The sequence below is a fragment of the Pollachius pollachius genome (genome assembly GCF_949987615.1).
Source record: "Pollachius pollachius genome assembly, chromosome: 4".
NCBI lineage: Eukaryota > Metazoa > Chordata > Actinopteri > Gadiformes > Gadidae > Pollachius > Pollachius pollachius.
In genome coordinates, this window is record NC_136937.1 from 8,848,925 (window position 1) to 8,868,123 (window position 19,199).

Consider the following 19,199-nt stretch of genomic DNA (forward strand, 5'->3'; position numbering starts at 1 on the left):
ACACACACCAGGGCTGGACTGAAGATCTTTTGTCAAATTTTCAAGCCAACTTTACTTTTGACTTCAAATTGATACACGGTTTACTTTCATATATCATTTTTGTGTATGATACCACATAAATGAGGCAGGCGGCCTGTTACCCTGAATTGACAAAGTGGTGCTAGATGTATCTCCAGAAAAAACCGGAAGTAGACACCGAACATTTTGTTAATTACATTTCAAACCGTTTACAAATGAATACAAATGTATTGAAAACCAAGTTATTGCATGTGCGGTTGTCAAAACAAATGAATGACTTTGTTTATTTTTTGTTTTTTAAATCGGTCCGTTAAGGGTTAACCATTGTGTAGTATGAAGCCCCGGTGGGGGGCTAGTGTGAAAGGGGCCCGATGTGACCATGGATGACCAACTTCTGACTTTGTGAGAGTCTTGTTCTAACTAACACTTTTCTTATTGACTAATGGTTATTATGCCATTATTCATATTATTTCCTACCTTATCTCATTCTAAAAAATCTAGGCATTTCCTTGTGTAACCATTCCAAATAAAAAAACGTACGGCTGTTCGGTCTGGGGCATAATATCTAGTAAACTTGGTAGGACTAATACACCATCTGGCACCATCGCTTGACTTATAGCTATGATTGCAAAAAATAATACCATGTGACATGATAGAACCATAGCTATTCCTACATCTCCCAAATGCAAGACAGCTTGAGATTTAAAGAAACATCTGTCAGTGTAATGTCTCACTTGGCCATGTATTCCCAAAACCCAAAAATGGGTCACGGAAATAAAGTAAACACAAATCCAAGATATATTTTATATATATATATATATATATATATATATATATATTTACAGCACACCACTGGCCAAAATAAAAGGGAAGAAATTACATAAAAAATTGTATATAAGCACACCATGCACATGGTCTGACGCGGAATAAGGCAAAGCTGGGTCGAGGGCCTTCATGTCAGCACTAATAGGTGTGCGGTCGTCACAATGTACCACGTATTAGCCCTTACAAGGATGATGTATGACGTCACACCTCAGTCTCAGTGTAACAAATGAATGTAAATTAAGCTCTTACTTTGAGTACTGACAATGCGCTTTAACACATACAGTTCTGTGTCAAAAAATTTATGAATAGAAAATGTTAATTAAGCAATAAAACGCGGCTTAGATGAAGATCTTATTTGCATATACATTGTATGACACATAAGTTAAATTATTCCCTTTCAATTATTTCCTCCTGAAAGAACAGGGGAATAATTTAACTTATGTGTCATACAATGTATATGCAAATAAGATCAATCGGAGGCCATTATCACAACAATTAATATTTGGCAATCACTAAAACAATTTGGATCAGAATTGTGACAAATGTTTGATTATTCATTATGCGCTGTAATTAGATCATAAATTGCATAGACACACAGACGTGGGCGTGTTTCGACAGACATGCTGTGCGGAGAGGTAAAACAGCCGTCTGGGAGGCTAGAGGCAGTGTGAGAGGTGAGGAGGATGATTTTGATTCTGGGTTGCTTACTTTCTAATAACTGAGACTGAGTTTGAGACCAACAAGGCAGTTGTGCAAGCCGGGGATCATATGCCTGAGATTAAAAAACATTCAAATTAAAGTAAAAGGTACAAAGAATAAAGAAAGAAAGAGCATCTATATACACAATAGAAATGTTAGTGTCAATGCAAAAAGTAAACGCAAACATTAAATACGGTACAGCTAGACTATCAACAGTACATAGTACAATATTGAAACTAGTGTACATCAACATTTACATAATGTACTATTGGTTACCCTTCTGCTTTCCTACTTCATATGAACATACACATATAACGACATGATCACGTCAATGATCGTAAGCTACAAAGGCATGCAGTGCTGTGCTTTCTGAGCATTGTGATCGAGTTCTCAATGAGCCATTGAAGGAAGCGCTTGCCGCCCTACGACAAGAGCACAGTCCACCTCTGCTGTCAACGTCAAAGGGACCGCAGTCTTCCTTACAATGCAATGTTCCTTTACCACTTTGGTCATGCCTTTGCAAAGTTTCAAGGTCGATCTATATAACAGCCACAGTCTTTACCTAAAGGGATGAAGCGATGACAAAGTGATCGAAAGGTTACTGAAAGCCTTGGGTTCCCGGTGACTGAGCGCTGCTACACTGTTCTCCGCTGCTCAGCTCTGCCTTATCGGTTGATATCAGAGGAGGTCTCACTGGGATTGCAGGGAAATCAATTGGGGGTCTGATCAGGGAAAGCTGGCATGTCACCTGGCGCATTAGCTTCATTTGCACTCCATTACCTGCATCGCTGGGCAGTGCTAAACAGCCACCCATAGCAGGCTTCAACGTACACGCACCCACATACACAACCACGTGCACATCGCCACATCCACCCTCCCACATACACACTGGTTTCAAGAGACCCAGGTGGAGAGGTTCAATATATGTGTGTACGTGTGTGTATGTGTGCATGTGTGTAGTAGAGTGATTTCATGCATACATGTATGCATACATAGGTGCTTGTGTGGGTGTTTTTTGTGTGCATCTGTGTGTGTATTAGTTAGCCCCAGTGTGTGCATGTACATATGTGTTTGTATGTGCGTGTATGTGTGCGTGTGTGCATGTATCCTTGTGTGTGTGTTTGCACGCTAGCCACAAGAGCGCCAAAGAAACAAGGGAATGTAAAAGATGGTGGCCCGGAGAGGAGAGGATTGGATAATAATGGAAAAGAAATGGGAAAGATGGGGGGATGATTTAAGGGCTGAATAATTGACTGAAGAAAGCTGGGAAGGAAAACAACGAGTAATCTCTTGACAATTCAGCCCCTCTGGATGCCGGCAATTATAGAAAATGGAAATTGTCTTTCTAAATCTTTCTTTTTCCAAGTCTATATTATGCGGCACAGGGACCCTTTCAACGTATCATTCGTATCTATATGGGATGTGGGAATTGGTTGCTGATATAACTTAGCCTCTATTTCTCTAAGTACTTAAAGTCATTTTTTTCGCCAACCACTTTAAGAACATTCATATTCCTTTCCCCACACATCCATTTATTTATTGTGCTTGTTCTTCTGTAAAAGCAGCTTCATATTCACGTCCTATATTAAGACTGCGTTTTCCTTAACGAAAAACTTTTATCATTGAATCCTTATAATTGGTAAATTTTCACTTTCTCTGGCCCTAACCACACAACCATGCATTTTACGAGAACTATAGAAGCAGCAGAATGCTTCCTTGAAAGCTGATTCTCTAGCAATTTGGAAACCAACCACTTCAAGTTAAAGTTTTTTTCTTGTTCCTTGAAAATAGGCATAATATTTTAACACACAAGCAAATATGATCCAATTGGTTCAATGAAGCCATTCAAATTCGGACACAAAGTAAAATAGATGCTTAAAAACACGGCAGTGTATTACAGCAGTAGTACAGCTCCTAGGAACGACCCTGCAGTGTATTACAGCAGTAGAACAGCTCCTTAACACAACACTGCAGTGTATTACAGCAGTTGACCAGCTCCATAACACAACACTGCAGTTTATTACAGCAGTAGAACAGCTCCATAACACAACACTGCAGTGTATTACAGCAGTAGAACAGCTCCTTAACACAACACTGCAGTGTATTACAGCAGTAGAACAGCTCCTTAACACAACACTGCAGTGTATTACAGCAGTAGAACAGCTCCTTAACACAACACTGCAGTGTATTACAGCAGTAGAACAGCTCCATAACACAAAACTGCAGTGTATTACAGCAGTAGAACAGCTCCTTAACACAACACTGCAGTGTATTACAGCAGTAGACCAGCTCCTTAACACAACACTGCAGTGTATTACAGCAGTAGAACAGCTCCTTAACACAACACTGCAGTGTATTACAGCAGTAGAACAGCTCCTTAACACAACACTGCAGTGTATTACAGCAGTAGAACAGCTCCTTAACACAACACTGCAGTGTATTACAGCAGTAGAACAGCTCCTTAACACAACACTGCAGTGTATTACAGCAGTAGAACAGCTCCTTAACACAACACTGCAGTGTATTACAGCAGTAGACCAGCTCCTTAACACAACACTGCAGTGTATTACAGCAGTAGACCAGCTCCTTAACACAACACTGCAGTGTATTACAGCAGTAGAACAGCTCCTTAACACAACACTGCAGTGTATTACAGCAGTAGACCAGCTCCTTAACACAACACTGCAGTGTATTACAGCAGTAGAACAGCTCCTTAACACAACACTGCAGTGTATTACAGCAGTAGAACAGCTCCTTAACACAACACTACAGTGTATTACAGCAGTAGAACAGCTCCTTAACACAACACTGCAGTGTATTACAGCAGTAGAACAGCTCCTTAACACAACACTACAGTGTATTACAGCAGTAGAACAGCTCCTTAACACAACACTGCAGTGTATTACAGCAGTAGAACAGCTCCTTAACACAACACTGCAGTGTATTACAGCAGTAGAACAGCTCCTTAACACAACACTGCAGTGTATTACAGCAGTAGAACAGCTCCTTAACACAACACTGCAGTGTATTACAGCAGTAGAACAGCTGAACACGACCCTGCAGTGTATTACAGCAGTACGACACCAGTGTGATTCAGGGATGGTGGAGAGGGTTGGGCATGGTGGGTGGTGGGGTGTGGGAGTGAGCTGTAGGGCTCTTCAACTGGAATGACCAGCTCTTTGGGGCAGTAAGCAGTGGGGCTTATCAGCCCTACACCTTGCCCAGGGCGTTAGATCTACTTCACAGGTCCGCTTACGCCTCTGTAGTGCCACTGGATGTTTTCACTGATACCTCAGAGGTGTGTGTGTGTGTGTGTTTCTGTGTGCGTCTGTGTGTAAAAAATAAAAGAGGTATCACATACACAATTCCTGAACACTGAAAGACTTTTGTCTTGTGATTCAATTTAATGAGGTTCATTGAATTGAATAGCACATAGGGCCAGTAACTGAGAATTTAGTCAATGTACTTGAATTAAAAATACAAATTGTCAAATTGGTTCTTTGAATTTAAAAATAAAATGCTCGCAAGTGTGGCGAGCATTTTATTTTGAGATGACTGCAATTATTTTATTTTGACAATGACAAACTACAAGGAGAACCATATATGGTAAGTTCTCCAGCCAATGTATATGTTGGCATAATCCGTCTTGAAATCCTACTGGGCTTTGAGCTGTCTCCATCTTTTATATGCAAATCAATATTTTCCCGTGTTTTAGCACAACGCTGGCTGGTCCTGGAGCATCTTTGATAACGAGGTGGTAAGATGATTATTACAATGATTTTTAGCAAGCCTTTTTACAAACCTTTCAACAAACTAAAATATCAGCTATGAAAACGCTTTGTTACGATGAGTGTGTAGCCGGCTCACAGGCTATCAGTGAGTTTAAAGTGCATGTTTCTCAGTCTGTCTTGATGATTCTTATGACAAAGTGGTAGCGGGCGAGAGTGATGAATTACCACTCGAGAAATTTCAGGAAATAGCTGAAGCTGCTGCTTAGTAAAAGACATGCTTACAGAGAGTACGTCAAGTACGTCATCATCACTGACAATCTCGGTAAGGGGTAACAGCAGTCTTAAAGGCAACGCAACAACCAGAAAGTATTCAAACAAGCAAATGTTCTCAGAATACAAATCTAACTTACCGATATTTTAGTTATTTAAATATTTGGGGCCTGCCCTAAGGGTTCATATTCAGAATCAGGCTGAGAGGGAAGAACTATCCACAACATTTTTTAGTGAATCGACAAGTGCCCAACATTGTGAATGCTCTACCAACAATGTCAATATATCAGGTGAAAGGATTTTTCAATGTCTTCTACAAAATGTTAGTTTAACTGCATCATTACCATGATGTAGCTCTGTATACAGTCTATAATCATGACATATTTTCATAGCCTCCCATCCCTAGCAAACACACGATGAGCATCCAAGTGTTGGAAGATACTTTGGGTGGAAGAATATAGGTAGCCATTAAATGGGAACACTTTCATCTCACAAAACCATGGAAACATGTATAGGTTTAGGAATGAAGAAATTTGTTAACGTTTTGATTCCGTTGGCTTGGGAACATCTAACAAAGCTGTAACCTGATTGGAAGTGTTTTGAGAAGTCAGCACCGTGCGGGTCAAAATGTAAATTGGTTTGAGTGCAGCATCAGGGTAGGAAAACCCATGGTCCGCTATACGCCCACGAGAGCATCAACGTCAGTATGGGCTCCAACGCTCAACCCAATAGAAATACATGGCAACGCCATTGAGGGTTGGCATCTGAAGATCAAAAACAGCCCAGCTTGCATCATTTATTTTCTCCGCACACACACACTGGCAGACACACACACGCACACCCCTTTCCGCACCCATTAGATAGCATATGTGTACTGTCGAGCACACATAAGTTTGAGCCGGTAGAGTTGGTTGTGCTCCCTGGAGCACAACCACCCACACCTGTTCTTTTTGCAGTGGGTTTGATCTGGGCTTGGAGAATTCTTTATGGATGTTAAGGGCTGGGACTTCTAAATTACTTTGTCAATACTGTTGGGGTTGGACTGAACATCATAGTAATCCATTTGATCAGACCACATAGGAGGATGTGCAGGATATGTGAAGGGAAGGGGGCTTGAGTGTGTGTGTGTGTGTGTGTGTGTGTGTGTGTGTGTGTGTGTGTGTGTGTGTGTGTGTGTGTGTGTGTGTGTGTGAGTGTGCGCGCGTAAACTTCGGCATGAGACTGCTCTGAATTTTTTTTTTAGGATTCTTCAAGAGATGCTGATGTTGAGGCTTTCAGGGGGTCTCAAGTGTCAATCAAGGGGTCTCAGGGAGTCCAAATCCCCTCGCACCCTGACTGTCAAACAAGACATAATTTGCAAATACACACGCAAGCACACATACCCAAACACACAGTTATTCACACACACGCACACATACAGCTTTGATTGTCAGGATGCTTTTGATATTGAGCAGCCTGAGATGGAACCAATCCAAACCATGCATAGTTTAGGTAGAAAGTATTAATAATGTCCTAGGATACGGGCCTTGTTTACACACGCATCCTGAATCCCAAAGTGAAAACGGCAGCGAGATAATTCAGCAGATAGATGTTTCCTCAGCACAAGCAGGCGGGGACAGAGCGATGTAGACAACCGTTGTCAAAACCAACCTTCCGGGAGGTGGTGAACGCTACATTCATTCCAGATTGACGAGAGATAAATTTGTCTAGACTTAATCTCTCGCCGAAGCGCTGTCAAATCACATGCTTAGCTGCTAACTGGTCGTGAACACATGTAAGGCAAGCAGGGGAGGTTGCTTTACATGGGTTTGTATGCAGACGTATGCAAATACGTCTACAACATTACCACGCTGTGCCATCTGTTCTTACGATTCTATAATTCCTAAACCTTGCATTGCTATTATTAAACACGGGTCTCTGCATTTTTCGAAAGCACTGTAACACCGCGGCCCTCTACGTCTCCGCCGTTCTGGGATGTTGAAAACACTTATCTAAAGTGAGTGTGTGCACATAGAGCGGGGATCACACTTAAACTGCCCCTTCGTGTTAACAGGTTGAGACGGTTGTGGGCGTGTTGTGAGTGTGTTGCGCCTTTTTGTAGGATCTAGATATGTCTGTCATTTAAACAGGGTCACGCTGTCTGTCTGGTTGGCAGGGAAATACATTTTGGTTGCATAGAAATATTTCAGCTGGCACTTTATACTGGATGTGGCTCTTTCAGCTTTCTAGTCACATGGTTCTGGGGATGGTGAGATATAATCAGACATGGCCAAGAGGCAAGAGAAGTGCCTGCCCTCAACTTCAGTTGCACTGCATTCACTGCCGTCCTCACTCTTTTACTCCTTTACCCCCTCTCTCGCTCTCTCTCTCTCTCTCTCTCTCTCTCTCTCTCTCGCTCTCTCGCTCTCTCTCTCTCTCTCTCTCGCTCTCTCTTTCTCTCCTTCTCTCTCTCTCTCTAGCCGTCTCTCTGTAGCATTCACTAGCAAGCGTAGCTCTGTTTCTCCCTAACCTCGGTCTCTCCTTCTATTTTTCTTCTTTCTCTCTCTCTCTCTCTCCCTCTCTAGCTGTCTTCCTGTAGCATTCACTAGCAAGCGTAGCTCTGTTTCTCCCTAACCTCGGTCTCTCCTTCTATTTTTCTTCTTTCTCTCTCTCTCTCTCTCCCTCTCTAGCTGTCTTCCTGTAGCATTCACTAGCAAGCGTAGCTCTGTTTGTCCTTGACCTCGCTCCCTCCTTCTATTCCTTCTTCTCCCTCCACGTCATGTCTTCAGAAGCAAAGTACACACAGTCGTTTAAGTTCGACACATGAACACATGTGCAAAACGCATCCCCGCACCAGTCCGAGCAGCCCGCGCTCCGATATCCGGGAACACGTGGGGCTGACATGCGTGCACGCCGAGATCATACAACACGCCAGTCATCCTCACGCCAAGATGAGGCAAACAGAACCACCACGCAAACAAACCGTCACATATTCAGCAACACACACAGGCCTGCGGGCTCCCCTGGCAGCAGGCCCTCGGAGCGGATCAAGGCTTATCCCGACGAGGCAGGGGCCGCGCCATAGGATGAGGAGGATGAGGATGATGAAGGCTTGGCTCTGACACGCTGGCTTATATCTGCAGATCAATGGCTGAACCCCAACCCCCCCCCCAACCCCTCTAACCAGGCCAAAGCTGAACCAGGCCAACCAGGCTACGGTACGTAGCCAAAGGCGCTGCCCCGAGCTGCATACTGATTAGATATTATGTTTAATTTTTGTAATGTTTGCTTTTTCAGCTCGTTTAATGATTTTCCCTCAAACTCTCTCAGGTTCCCTGTATTAACAGATCATCTTGTTTCGTCGTTTCTATTCATTGTGCACTCGTAACTGAGTTCCTGAGTGTGATTTGTTACTTTACCAGGGGGATGAAGTGTAAGTTAAGCAAGTAAATAGCAAAGATATATTTGATTGTTTTTTATATACAATGCTATGTATCAATATTATAATGATCATTTTCATTTAATTGTGTCATTCAATTGAAAAATAAATATGTTATAAATATTGTTTAGTAAATATAGCATAATGGTGGAATGCACAAAGTGGAATGCACTTTGTGCATTCCACCATATGGGATCAATATTCCATTGATGTTTTAATTTGTTTTTGCTCAAGAAACGCACTGGGGGCATATACAGCGTTGATGACTTTTTCTTACTACTGTTAGGCCCATTGGCCAAGGCCTTCTTGCAGTAATTATTGTGTTTAAAGGGAGCTCTTATCTATTATTTACAATGCATGAGGTTGTCTGAAAAAGGTCTTAATGACAAATCAGTGGTACACCTAAAGACAAAGATCGGGCACCTTTGACTTTGCTGGTTTCTAATAGTAAGTAAAGACACTCCCATCCTCTGACTTTCTTTCTCTGCCTTTAAAATATGTATGAACAGTGAGTTTCCAAACTTTGCTCAACTGAGACTAATAAAAGCAATTTGATTAGCATGACAGCACACCCAATTCAGAGAGTTTTGGCTCCGGCACCACCATCACCACAGCCAATGACATGTCCCATCTACTTTTACGGAGACCACCTTTCACCCAGCCAGACGTCATTCAGAAGTTGCAGAGCGCGGTTGCCTTCCCCGAGATCAAAGTGAAGTTCTGCGGCGTCCATAACTTTACATAAGTTAAAGGGGTTTCATCAGCTGCTCCAAAACGAGTTCTCCATAACTCTTCCCTGCTCTCTCTTACTCTTACTTCAGGACTATTAGGTCCTAATGGTTTATCATCGATAATCTCTGTGATGGTAATTCATCTCAATGGGGCCGCCAAGAAGCGGAGCCGTAGCCTCATTGAGTCGAATTCATCATCATCATTAAATAGTGCGAGGGGTGGGGATTGGTGGGGGGTGGGTATATTAAGAAGTTTGGTTTTTGGCATCGATTCTGCTGTCTGTGATAAAAATATGGCAATTAAACAACATTTTTACAAGTATTTTAATGGGGTACTTAATCGTTGTAAGCGTAAATGATTTAAGTACATTCATATAACATCTTAACTCAGGTTTTTTTAATTGAAATCCGTGAATTCATCAAAAAAAAATTCATTCATTTTTTGAACTATCGACACCAAACTGTTACACATTACCTAAGGAGGATGTACTGAAAGTGCTTACCAAGTTGCTTACTAAGTCCCTTGGCTACTCTGAACCGGACTTGTGATTGATTGAATCATCTGACAACTCCCACATGTTCACGTTTGGAGTTGATGGTTTTAGCGTCTTTCCCCCGTAAACTTTCCATGTCAAATAATATTATAAAAAATGAATAAAATAATAAGTATGCAATTGTTACTCTATAAAAGTATATTAAATATTAAATAATATTTTGAAGATGAATAAAAAAATAGGCAGGCAATTGTTGATCTATAAAAGTAGACAATTCATGCCTGATTTTTCAATAAAAAAGGAAAACATAGAATAAAAATAGCCACTTTGCAGCGTCACTAAATATGAATTGAATTGTATGCTTCGGCTGCACACCGCATCGTGGACCCTGCAATGCCGATCGATACAATTACGTGTAGCATTAAACCCCTAATACAGTACATTGACCTTCACTTCCTTTCTTGTCTCAGTTCCACTTTGGGACTGGTAATGATGCTCCTGTTCATATTAGTGCTTTAGGAGGTAGCATTATGGTCAGAGTGTCTCACACCATACTGTCCTCTGGAGAATAGACCCTGTGTATATCATCTATTCTCTCCCCGCTCTTCCCTCGGCGTGTGTGCAGGGCCATCCTCCTTCAGAGGTTATCCAGATAAAGGAAGATCCAGTGAGGAGACTTCTGACCCTTGACTGAGGGTGCTTGAGTCACTGACAACACTAGGAGACACTCATCTGATTCTCCAGCAGACAAAGAGAGACAGGGGGGGGGGGGCTGGATCAGCAGAAAGCCCACAGGGACAGAAAGCCTCTCCCCAGGCCGACAGCCTGACACAGAAAGCTGCTGCCAGAGTCAAAGAAGAAAAGAAGCTCTAGAGAAAAGAGTGGCACAAATTCAAGAAAAATAGCCATCTTTTTCTGTTTTTCTGTCTTCACGAGTCAAGAGATCTCTGCTGCTTTGCATTGGGCCATGGACACTATCCACACACCTCCTGTACGTATGTAGCAACGGAAAGTCAACAAAAAGAGAGGAGGGACAAGACAGGAATTGAGATTATGCACTGCAGGCGACTGGTGATTGCTTTGAGGGTTCGGAGCCACCAGACCCAGCCGGAGTCTACACAGCAGTGGCCCTGTGGGGCCACCCAGCACACAAATTGCTAATTACTTATTAATGAGGGCATAAGGAAGGTGTGCTCCTGCAAAGTAAACATTATTGAACAGGCCCACGGGGGGAATGTGTGTGTGTGTGTGCGTGCGTGCGTGCGTGCGTGCATGCGTGTGTATGTGTGTCTGTGAGTGTGTTAAGGAAACTAAGACAAGATGATAAATAGTTCTTAAGTCGTCAAAGACCAGCGCATTGACAACTCCTCTGTCCATTTGTGAAACAGACAAACAAACCAGACATGAGCAGGACAAAGGCACATAACATAAGAACAAAACAGATACAGTTTCAGAGATGGGTGGCAGGGGAACCACAAATCAAAAGGTGATGCAGCGACCTGTCCATCTTGGTTGACCTTTGCAAGGGAACAACAAATGGACCAGAGAAAGTCAAGAAAAGGCAAATACTCCACTAAGGATCCATTGTTATTCTAGCCTTCTTCTCCTGCTGGTATTTGGAGGCAGCCAGGTGCCATAATGAAGCAGGCAGACTGCAGAGCTCTCTGAGTGTGCTCTGTGGGCAGCATCAGAATGAGCCCAGACTAAACAGCCTACCTGCAGTCTGGAGTCTGGAGGAGGAAAACAAGGAATGAAAGAGCAACATCAAACCACCATCCATGCATGTAATCCAGTAGTTTACCACAGCCTGCCGCTGAACCCTCCCTGCGGTCATCCCTCTGGGACGCCAGCATCCATACAGCGCACGCTGACTGTCTGACTGACTGTCTGTCTGGCGGTCTGTCCGTCTCTATCTCTGAGTCCGTCTTTCTGATTCTCTGTCTGTCAGATTTTCTGTCTGTCTGTCTGTCTGATTATCTGAGTCTCTCGGTCTGACTGACTCTATGATCTCATGTCAGTTTGGTTCAGAGTCAGACTCTTAGCACCCCCCACCCCCCATCTTTTGCTGTTCAAAAGGCTGTTTATCTGTTCAGGAGGAAATGGGGCTTTTCATAAGTATGTCGAACGTAGAAGGAGCTGCAGAGGCCGCTCTCTCTCTCTCTCTCTCTCTCTCTCTCTCTCACCTTCTATCTCTCTATCTCCATCTCCATGTCGACTGAGGGAGAGAGGGGGGGATTCATTGATTCCACAGGGGGCTTTTATGACGGTAAATACCATGTTAATGTACAGTTTAAACACGGTTAATCCACTCATGTTTGTGTCGCGTGCGAGTGTGTGCATGTGCCAGTGTGTTGGGGGGGGGATATAAATATTTCAGCATGCATTTGTCAGTGTGATTGCTCCTAGAAACACTGCGAGACGGGGCGCTGTGCGCATTATATTCCTTCCAAGATGTCTCTCCAAATGGTGTTTGTGCATTGCCTTAAAAAGCAACAGCTGTGCTGTCAGAAGGATGATCATACATAAGACCTAATTAACCTGGGGCTATCATACAGTCAATTAGTGATAATATGTCATCAAGCCTCAGGGAGGAGAGGAGCACACCGACACTCCTCTGGGACCTCCTTGCTAGCCGTAGGGCTAATCGACATGATTAATGTCACTCTCCTTTACCCTCAGCTATAAGGGCTTTTTCAGCGATGGGCTATGAGTCCACGCAAACACCAAACCTACAGGTTCAGAGTCGTGTTCCCAGAGGCGGTGTAGCCTATTGCAGAATAACATTGCTTTTTATTTTACTTGTAAAATAACTTGAGCTTGAGGTTATGGGAAATCTAGCAAACAGAAACATTACACAGTAACCTTTGGAAAGTAATTAAAAGTGTTTTCCCCTCACGTGAACACGAGCTAGGCTACAGTAACTCTGCAAGTCAATGGAAGGGGTGAACAGAAAGCAGAGGCTAACCCAGAGAACTCCCCTTCTGGAAGCAAAACAAGTGTATTGGAATCAAACAACTCGTCTGATCTGGTTAAGACAAAAGGAAATCGGCAATTTATGGATATCGCAGCGGATCCCTTAAAGGCACTCAAGGAAGGAAGGAAATTAGGGAGGGGGGAGAAAAAGAAGGAAAGAACTAAAGAACAAACAAACTAACCAAATAAAACACGGCACAGCCTAGCACTGAGAACAACACAATGTGATGTTCTGACTCAAATGCCAAAAAATGCAAGAATAAAAAACACCGGCCACAATGTGACCCTGCTGATAAAAGCTCACTATTAAGACGATTTCAAGACCCCACTAAAGTTTGTAATTATCAGTTTCCTTACAAAAAAAAGTCCTCTCTTACTTCTCTAAGATTAAAGTGGCCCACAACAAAACACAACCCAAGATCAAGCACTGGCGCTGGAACTGTCGGGTGGGGGGGGGGGGGGGGGGAATGGGCTGCCGAAGCAGCACTTAAACCACACGTCTTGAGGAGATGCCTCCGTTTGCATTTTAGGTTCCCGCTCTCCTGAGGGAAAAACATAAAAAGACAACTTCTGAACGATGTGGTGGTGGTGGCGGGGGAGCTGGTGAGGCTGGTGGGATGTGCATCAGTGCAAAGCGGCAAAAAAAACACAAACAACACCTCCCTTTTAATGTTCTCATTTACTCACTACATTGACGAATTGCGATAAACACACAGACGCAGTGCAAATGCTTCACAGGAGTTCATCAGGGCCCGGGTGAAAGGAAAAGCAATGAAGCTTGCCGGCAGGTTTCCTGCTCACCGGGGGTTGACTGACTGCCAGCTCCCGCCACTTTGAGCTAGGGGCTTCATCTCTTATGGTTTTCACCCGCCCGCTGGGCATTAGGAGTAGCGTGGTGGAAATGAGCTGATGCTTACATAGTCATTTGCATGAGACAACATGGGAGCGAATTTGGAGTCACTTTGTACTGTTGTCGATAATATTGTATTAATAGAAAGTTGTTTGAGGCTATGATGTTTTTAAGGTGGAGCGGAGAATAAGGCAATAATTCACCATTTTGCATATTTGGTGTAAAATCCACTTTCCCGCCATCAAATACACGCGAAAAGTGAATTTCGAAGTTTCATTAAAGCTCTGTTGACATTGGTCACTGTAGCTGTGGAACTCAATTAACAGGTGCATAGTAAATACCTTCCAGGAACGTAAACACAAAAAATCAGGCCGCTGACTCTATGAATCATTTAAGAATGTTTTTTGTTATCGTGCTCAGTTCAAGTGGAAGGAGGGTAGACAGGTAGTGGTCAAACAACACAAAGGAGCGTATTTGAAATTCACTTTGTGCATGAACTTCATGGTGGGCAAGTGGATATTAAGCCAATTATGCAAAATGGAGGAAATATTGCTCTTAGTATGAAGGTCATTTAAAAAAAAGTTAATTAACTTGCAAAGATTAAACAGCAACTACCGGTTAATTTTTTCTTACCGTCAGTATTATTTAAAATAGCAAGACAAGCATTCATATTATAAAAAAGCTACTTATAAACAGCTTTGTAGTAGTCATTAACATTAATGGAATTGATTAGCAATGATCAAGCATATCCAAAACTTATAAATTGGGTCAGGGAGACTGTTGATCAGAGATGTCTAAAGAAGCAAATCTAAGAAAATTTTACGAAAAATACTTGTTTTATAAATTACTTTCAAAACACACCAACCGACGTTCCCTATGAATTGTCTTCATGGCTGAAAAATGCAAGATTCTCTTCGCACAAACTTTTCAACTGTGAGCAACTTCTGAGAGAGTCAAAAAGTGTTTAGGAACCTGCTAAAGAGAACCAGCAGCCTCTAACTCACTTTTTTATTACGTATTTTAATAAAGCTCCTTCTAAGTATTTTAATAAATTGTTATTTAAAAGCATAATAGCATGCACGTATCCATCCATTTGCATCTTCTTGATCTGTAAAAGTTGAAAACGCTGTGTTGCATTGGGGCCAAATCAGGTTGCTAAGACTTGTTTCAGATCTATCACCCACTTTATCAACATCTCATTGTCATCAATGGCTCGGTAGGTGTCCTGTGCTATCGTATGTGTCCCCATCAAGTGGTGTCACACCTAAAATGTCCTCACATAACTCTTTCTTCTCTTTGTGGAGATTGTAGCATAACGAAAGCTGTGCACTGTCAGAAATACATCTGTGGATTCCCAGCAAAGCCTATAGCATGGGGCACGCTGTAGAGCTGCATTCCAGCTGTGCTAGTACATTCTGTGTTAATATTTCAGTCTCTTTATTGTTGCTGAAGGGATTCCATTTTTATTTTTTTTGTGGTAACTTTGCTTTTTGTTTGCCCTCATACGGTTCAGTCACGGCATTCATCCGCCCATGAAAACCCCTGGCATTAAAGATTTCTTTTTTTTAAAGACGAAATTTGTTTGCAGTTTGTGTTGATGTGGATGGATGACAGAGGATTTTGATGGTACGGTGGTATAGGGCAGTAAGGTCATTTCACGTGCGCTATTTTAGTTTTTTTGCAAAACCGTATGTGTGGTCTGTGGTTTGGAACTGTCTAAGAATAAGAACATTTAAAAATTTAAAGCTTGGTTCCCGCCATTTCCTTTCTACCTCGCATGAGAGAGAAAGTCGGGAGGGATGAAAGCGTCTCAACTGTTTTCCTCTTGGGAAAGTGGAGCTCCGATTTCCAGGGGGGGATGGGGGGATGAGTGGCCAATGCCCAACCTTATGATGGTTGGGCGTTGTTCAGGAACGATGCCAGCACATCATAGTAGTATTAAAACAGCCAAAGCCATGAACTTCTTTTTAATGGGAATGGGGTTAGCATTAACTTAAGCCCAGAACATTTTCTAAAATAACTGTTTGTTCCTTCATGAAAAAAATATAAATTGAGAAACAATAGGAACAGGACTAAATGACTAAATGTTCCATTTCATTGAATTAAAAGCAGATCTGACTCCGGCTTGGCCTCTTTTTTCTCTGGCTGCATTGTGTCGCTGTCATGAACCATGCATGAGGCCTTGAGAAATGGTACAGCGCTATACAAAGCTGGCTACCACCTAATTCCACTGTGCTTGACGAAACCATTTTCAGAGTCAAAAGTAGCTTTAAAGTGGCATTACGAGGTATATTTGGTACGATTGCGACGTACTGGTCTGATTCAAAACTAAACAAAAGATACATTTCACGTTTGCATCAACCTTTCATTAACTAATAAATGACTTGTTAGCTGATTTTTGGTATGGATTCTAAAGTGATTTACTAGTCTTTGAGTACATTTAGAGAATATTGGGGCCAGGAATCTCGCGGGTCTGTACCAAATAATTTAATGACGATTTAATGGAGTGGGTGATGGGATAATTCCTATCATGGTAATTGGAGATTGTTTTGTTTTGTTCTTTGGCTTCTTAAGTTTCTTGAAACATCATTATTATATCTCTTGTGTCCAAGCTTCCTCCTAAAAAACAACGTTATAGAAGTTTGCAATAACTGATTCTGATTGATTCTCTAGGTGCAGGTCTGAATGCCTACAGCACATGTAAGGAAGTATAGATTTACAACAGTCCCAGCACGTCTGCACAGAAACATAATGATGAAATTAGTCACATAAGTGTGCCTCCTTAATGCGACAATTACCTGTATTGATGTCGACTAATCAGAAAAACAATGATTTCCCTCTGTTGATATTGGCAATAACACAGACCAACAACAGTTTACCTTGAGGATTGACCCATACTTTGGGGAATGGCGATATGATCAACCAATGGTTTCCCCTCACAGAAAGCACATAGGCGGGCATGAACGCAAGCGGAGTGTAAATGTATTTCACCAGACGGAAGCCCCCTCACCTTAGGGTGAAGATCTGGACCGCCGACAGCGTGGACAGCGCCAAGAACGTTGAGACCGTCTCCCTCTGTCGGATGGGCTTGGACGGCACCATCACCACAAAGTTGTTGTCCAGCTTGAGCTCCGACAGCGGCTGAAACAGCCGAACGCTCCCGATGCGGCGCATGGGTGTGGGCCCCGCCAAATACCCTAGCGGCCCCTGCTGCCGACGCTGCTGGTCGCTAGAGGGCCCCGTGGGGACTCCCTTGCGCGCGTCCTCCGCGCTGCAGTCTCCGCTGTCGGACGCCTGCACCGTGTAGTACAGCTCCACCGGGGTCCCCTGGCCCTGCTCCGAGGGCCTCTGCCTGCCCGGCCTCACGGTAGGGGGGCTGAACCAGCTGACCAGTGGCTCCAACTCCGCCACGCAGATCCCCAGCTCCCCTTTCAGCCGGCAGGACCCGCGCACCTCCTGGGTCTCGTGGAAGGCGAACATCCGGACGCAGGGCAGCCGGTGGATGGCGCTGTAGTCGTCCCAGTCGCGGCCCGCGATGTAGAACAGCACCTGCACCTTGGGCCAGCTGGGGTGGATCCGCTCGCTGATGATGTAGGTGTTGACCTTCCAGTTGTAGGTGAACATGTTGGGCGACTCGGTAGGGGAGGACGGGGTGGAGAAGGGTCCCGGGGAGGTCTGCAAGAGCTCCAGCGGGACGCTGCGCTGGGCCGAAAGGGGTCCATAGCTGGCGTTGACGGAGGGCATGTGGCGGGCCCGCTGGATGAAGAAGGATTCGGTGCGCCCCTGCAGGCTGGAGTTCCTCATGAGCTCCTGATTGGCCTCCCGCAGAAAGAAGGCGGACTCGGCGTTGTGGATGTGGTAGCTGACCGGCAGGTAGATGGGCATGGGGCCGTATCTCTGCAGCCCGTCCAGGATCAGCCTGCTGGTGCTCCCCACTGAAACACAGCAGATTACATGTTTGGTTTTCTTATCATGCCTTTACCAGACTCCGTCTGTCCTTATCAACACAGTGAGTAAAGACAGGGATTACTCATGGACTCTAAAAAAATATAAAGCACATCTCAGAAATCACAACAGATTTGGACGAACGGCTGAATAAAGCCTTCACTTTTAAATACTGATTGTTTTGAAGCGTGTGATTCGACTTTAAGTCCATCATCTACCCAAGCTGAATTTAAGGGAGGCTTACAGAAGAGGAAGCTATATATGAAAACTCTAACGGCTGCTAAAATGTGAAAAAAAAAATGCATTCAAATGAGATGGAATAATTCAGGAGCATGGACAGGGCACTTCTCATTTAAGATAACATTTGCATGAAATCCAAAATCTCCAGACATTAGTATTACCAGCTCTATCTGTGAATGTACAATGTAGAACATTTGCCATCGGCCTGGTCCAATTGACCTTATTCTTCAGTTTATCTCAGCTGACTCAGTATGCTCTCTACCTTCCTCTTATGCTGTCCATACTTCAACCAGTTCACTGCCACTTGCTTCCTTCCGTCTCATCACTGCCTACCAATTTTTATAGTGAATATTTCTTTTGCATCTTTTTCTTACTGATTTTCTCCTCGATGCTCTCCCACAGTAATTACAAAGCCAATTTCCTTCCTCTCTCTCTGAGCTACTTAAGAGAGCACTCTTTACCCACGATGACACTGGCACCAGAAATAAACCAGATGCTCCTCTATATCTAGAGCAAAGCACAAAAACATCCTGTTCATCATTCTCCAGAATCACAATGTTCTCCCCTTTAGTGGCAGAAATGCTGCCATCCAGCATATCCCAAGATAGACGCCATTGATTTCCTGTCTTGACTATTCCACTCTGGAGTGGCGGGGGGAGGGGGAGACGACGACAGTTGATCGAGGCGGCGAAGGCTGATTGGTTGAAGGTGGACAGAGGTGACCTCAACAACCCTCTGAAACTCCAGTCTGGGAGCGATGGAGAGAGGAGAGCAGCAGTCGAAGTAGACGACTGCTGTAGTAGTAAAGGAATAGCCATGTCAACTGGTGATACTGAAATACTCGTGAAATAATGCCTATTTTTACAGACATCTCAGAAGGGTGATGCTGCCCCTAGACAGTTTGGTCTCCTGTTGAGAGAAAACAAATATTTCCTTTTATTGATGGATGGTACTATTACTGATGGTGGTGGTAGAGTTTGTTTTTTTTATTAAAAGCATGCACAC

The 19,199-nt window shown here is 43.4% G+C and overlaps 1 protein-coding gene across 1 annotated transcript in view; it reads right to left on the reverse strand.

The window, feature by feature from the left end:
• Positions 1 to 18,043, reverse strand: part of LOC307075151 (transmembrane protein 132C) — a gene marked incomplete at both ends in the record, with an annotated part of 88,596 nt that extends 70,553 nt beyond the window's left edge. The window contains 2 exons of the mRNA XM_079735655.1: positions 17,020 to 17,944; positions 18,040 to 18,043. Coding sequence (XP_079591781.1) covers positions 17,020 to 17,944; positions 18,040 to 18,043 — 929 coding nt within the window. The remainder of the gene's footprint in view (positions 1 to 17,019; positions 17,945 to 18,039) is intronic.
• Between the last annotated feature and the right edge of the window lie 1,156 nt (positions 18,044 to 19,199).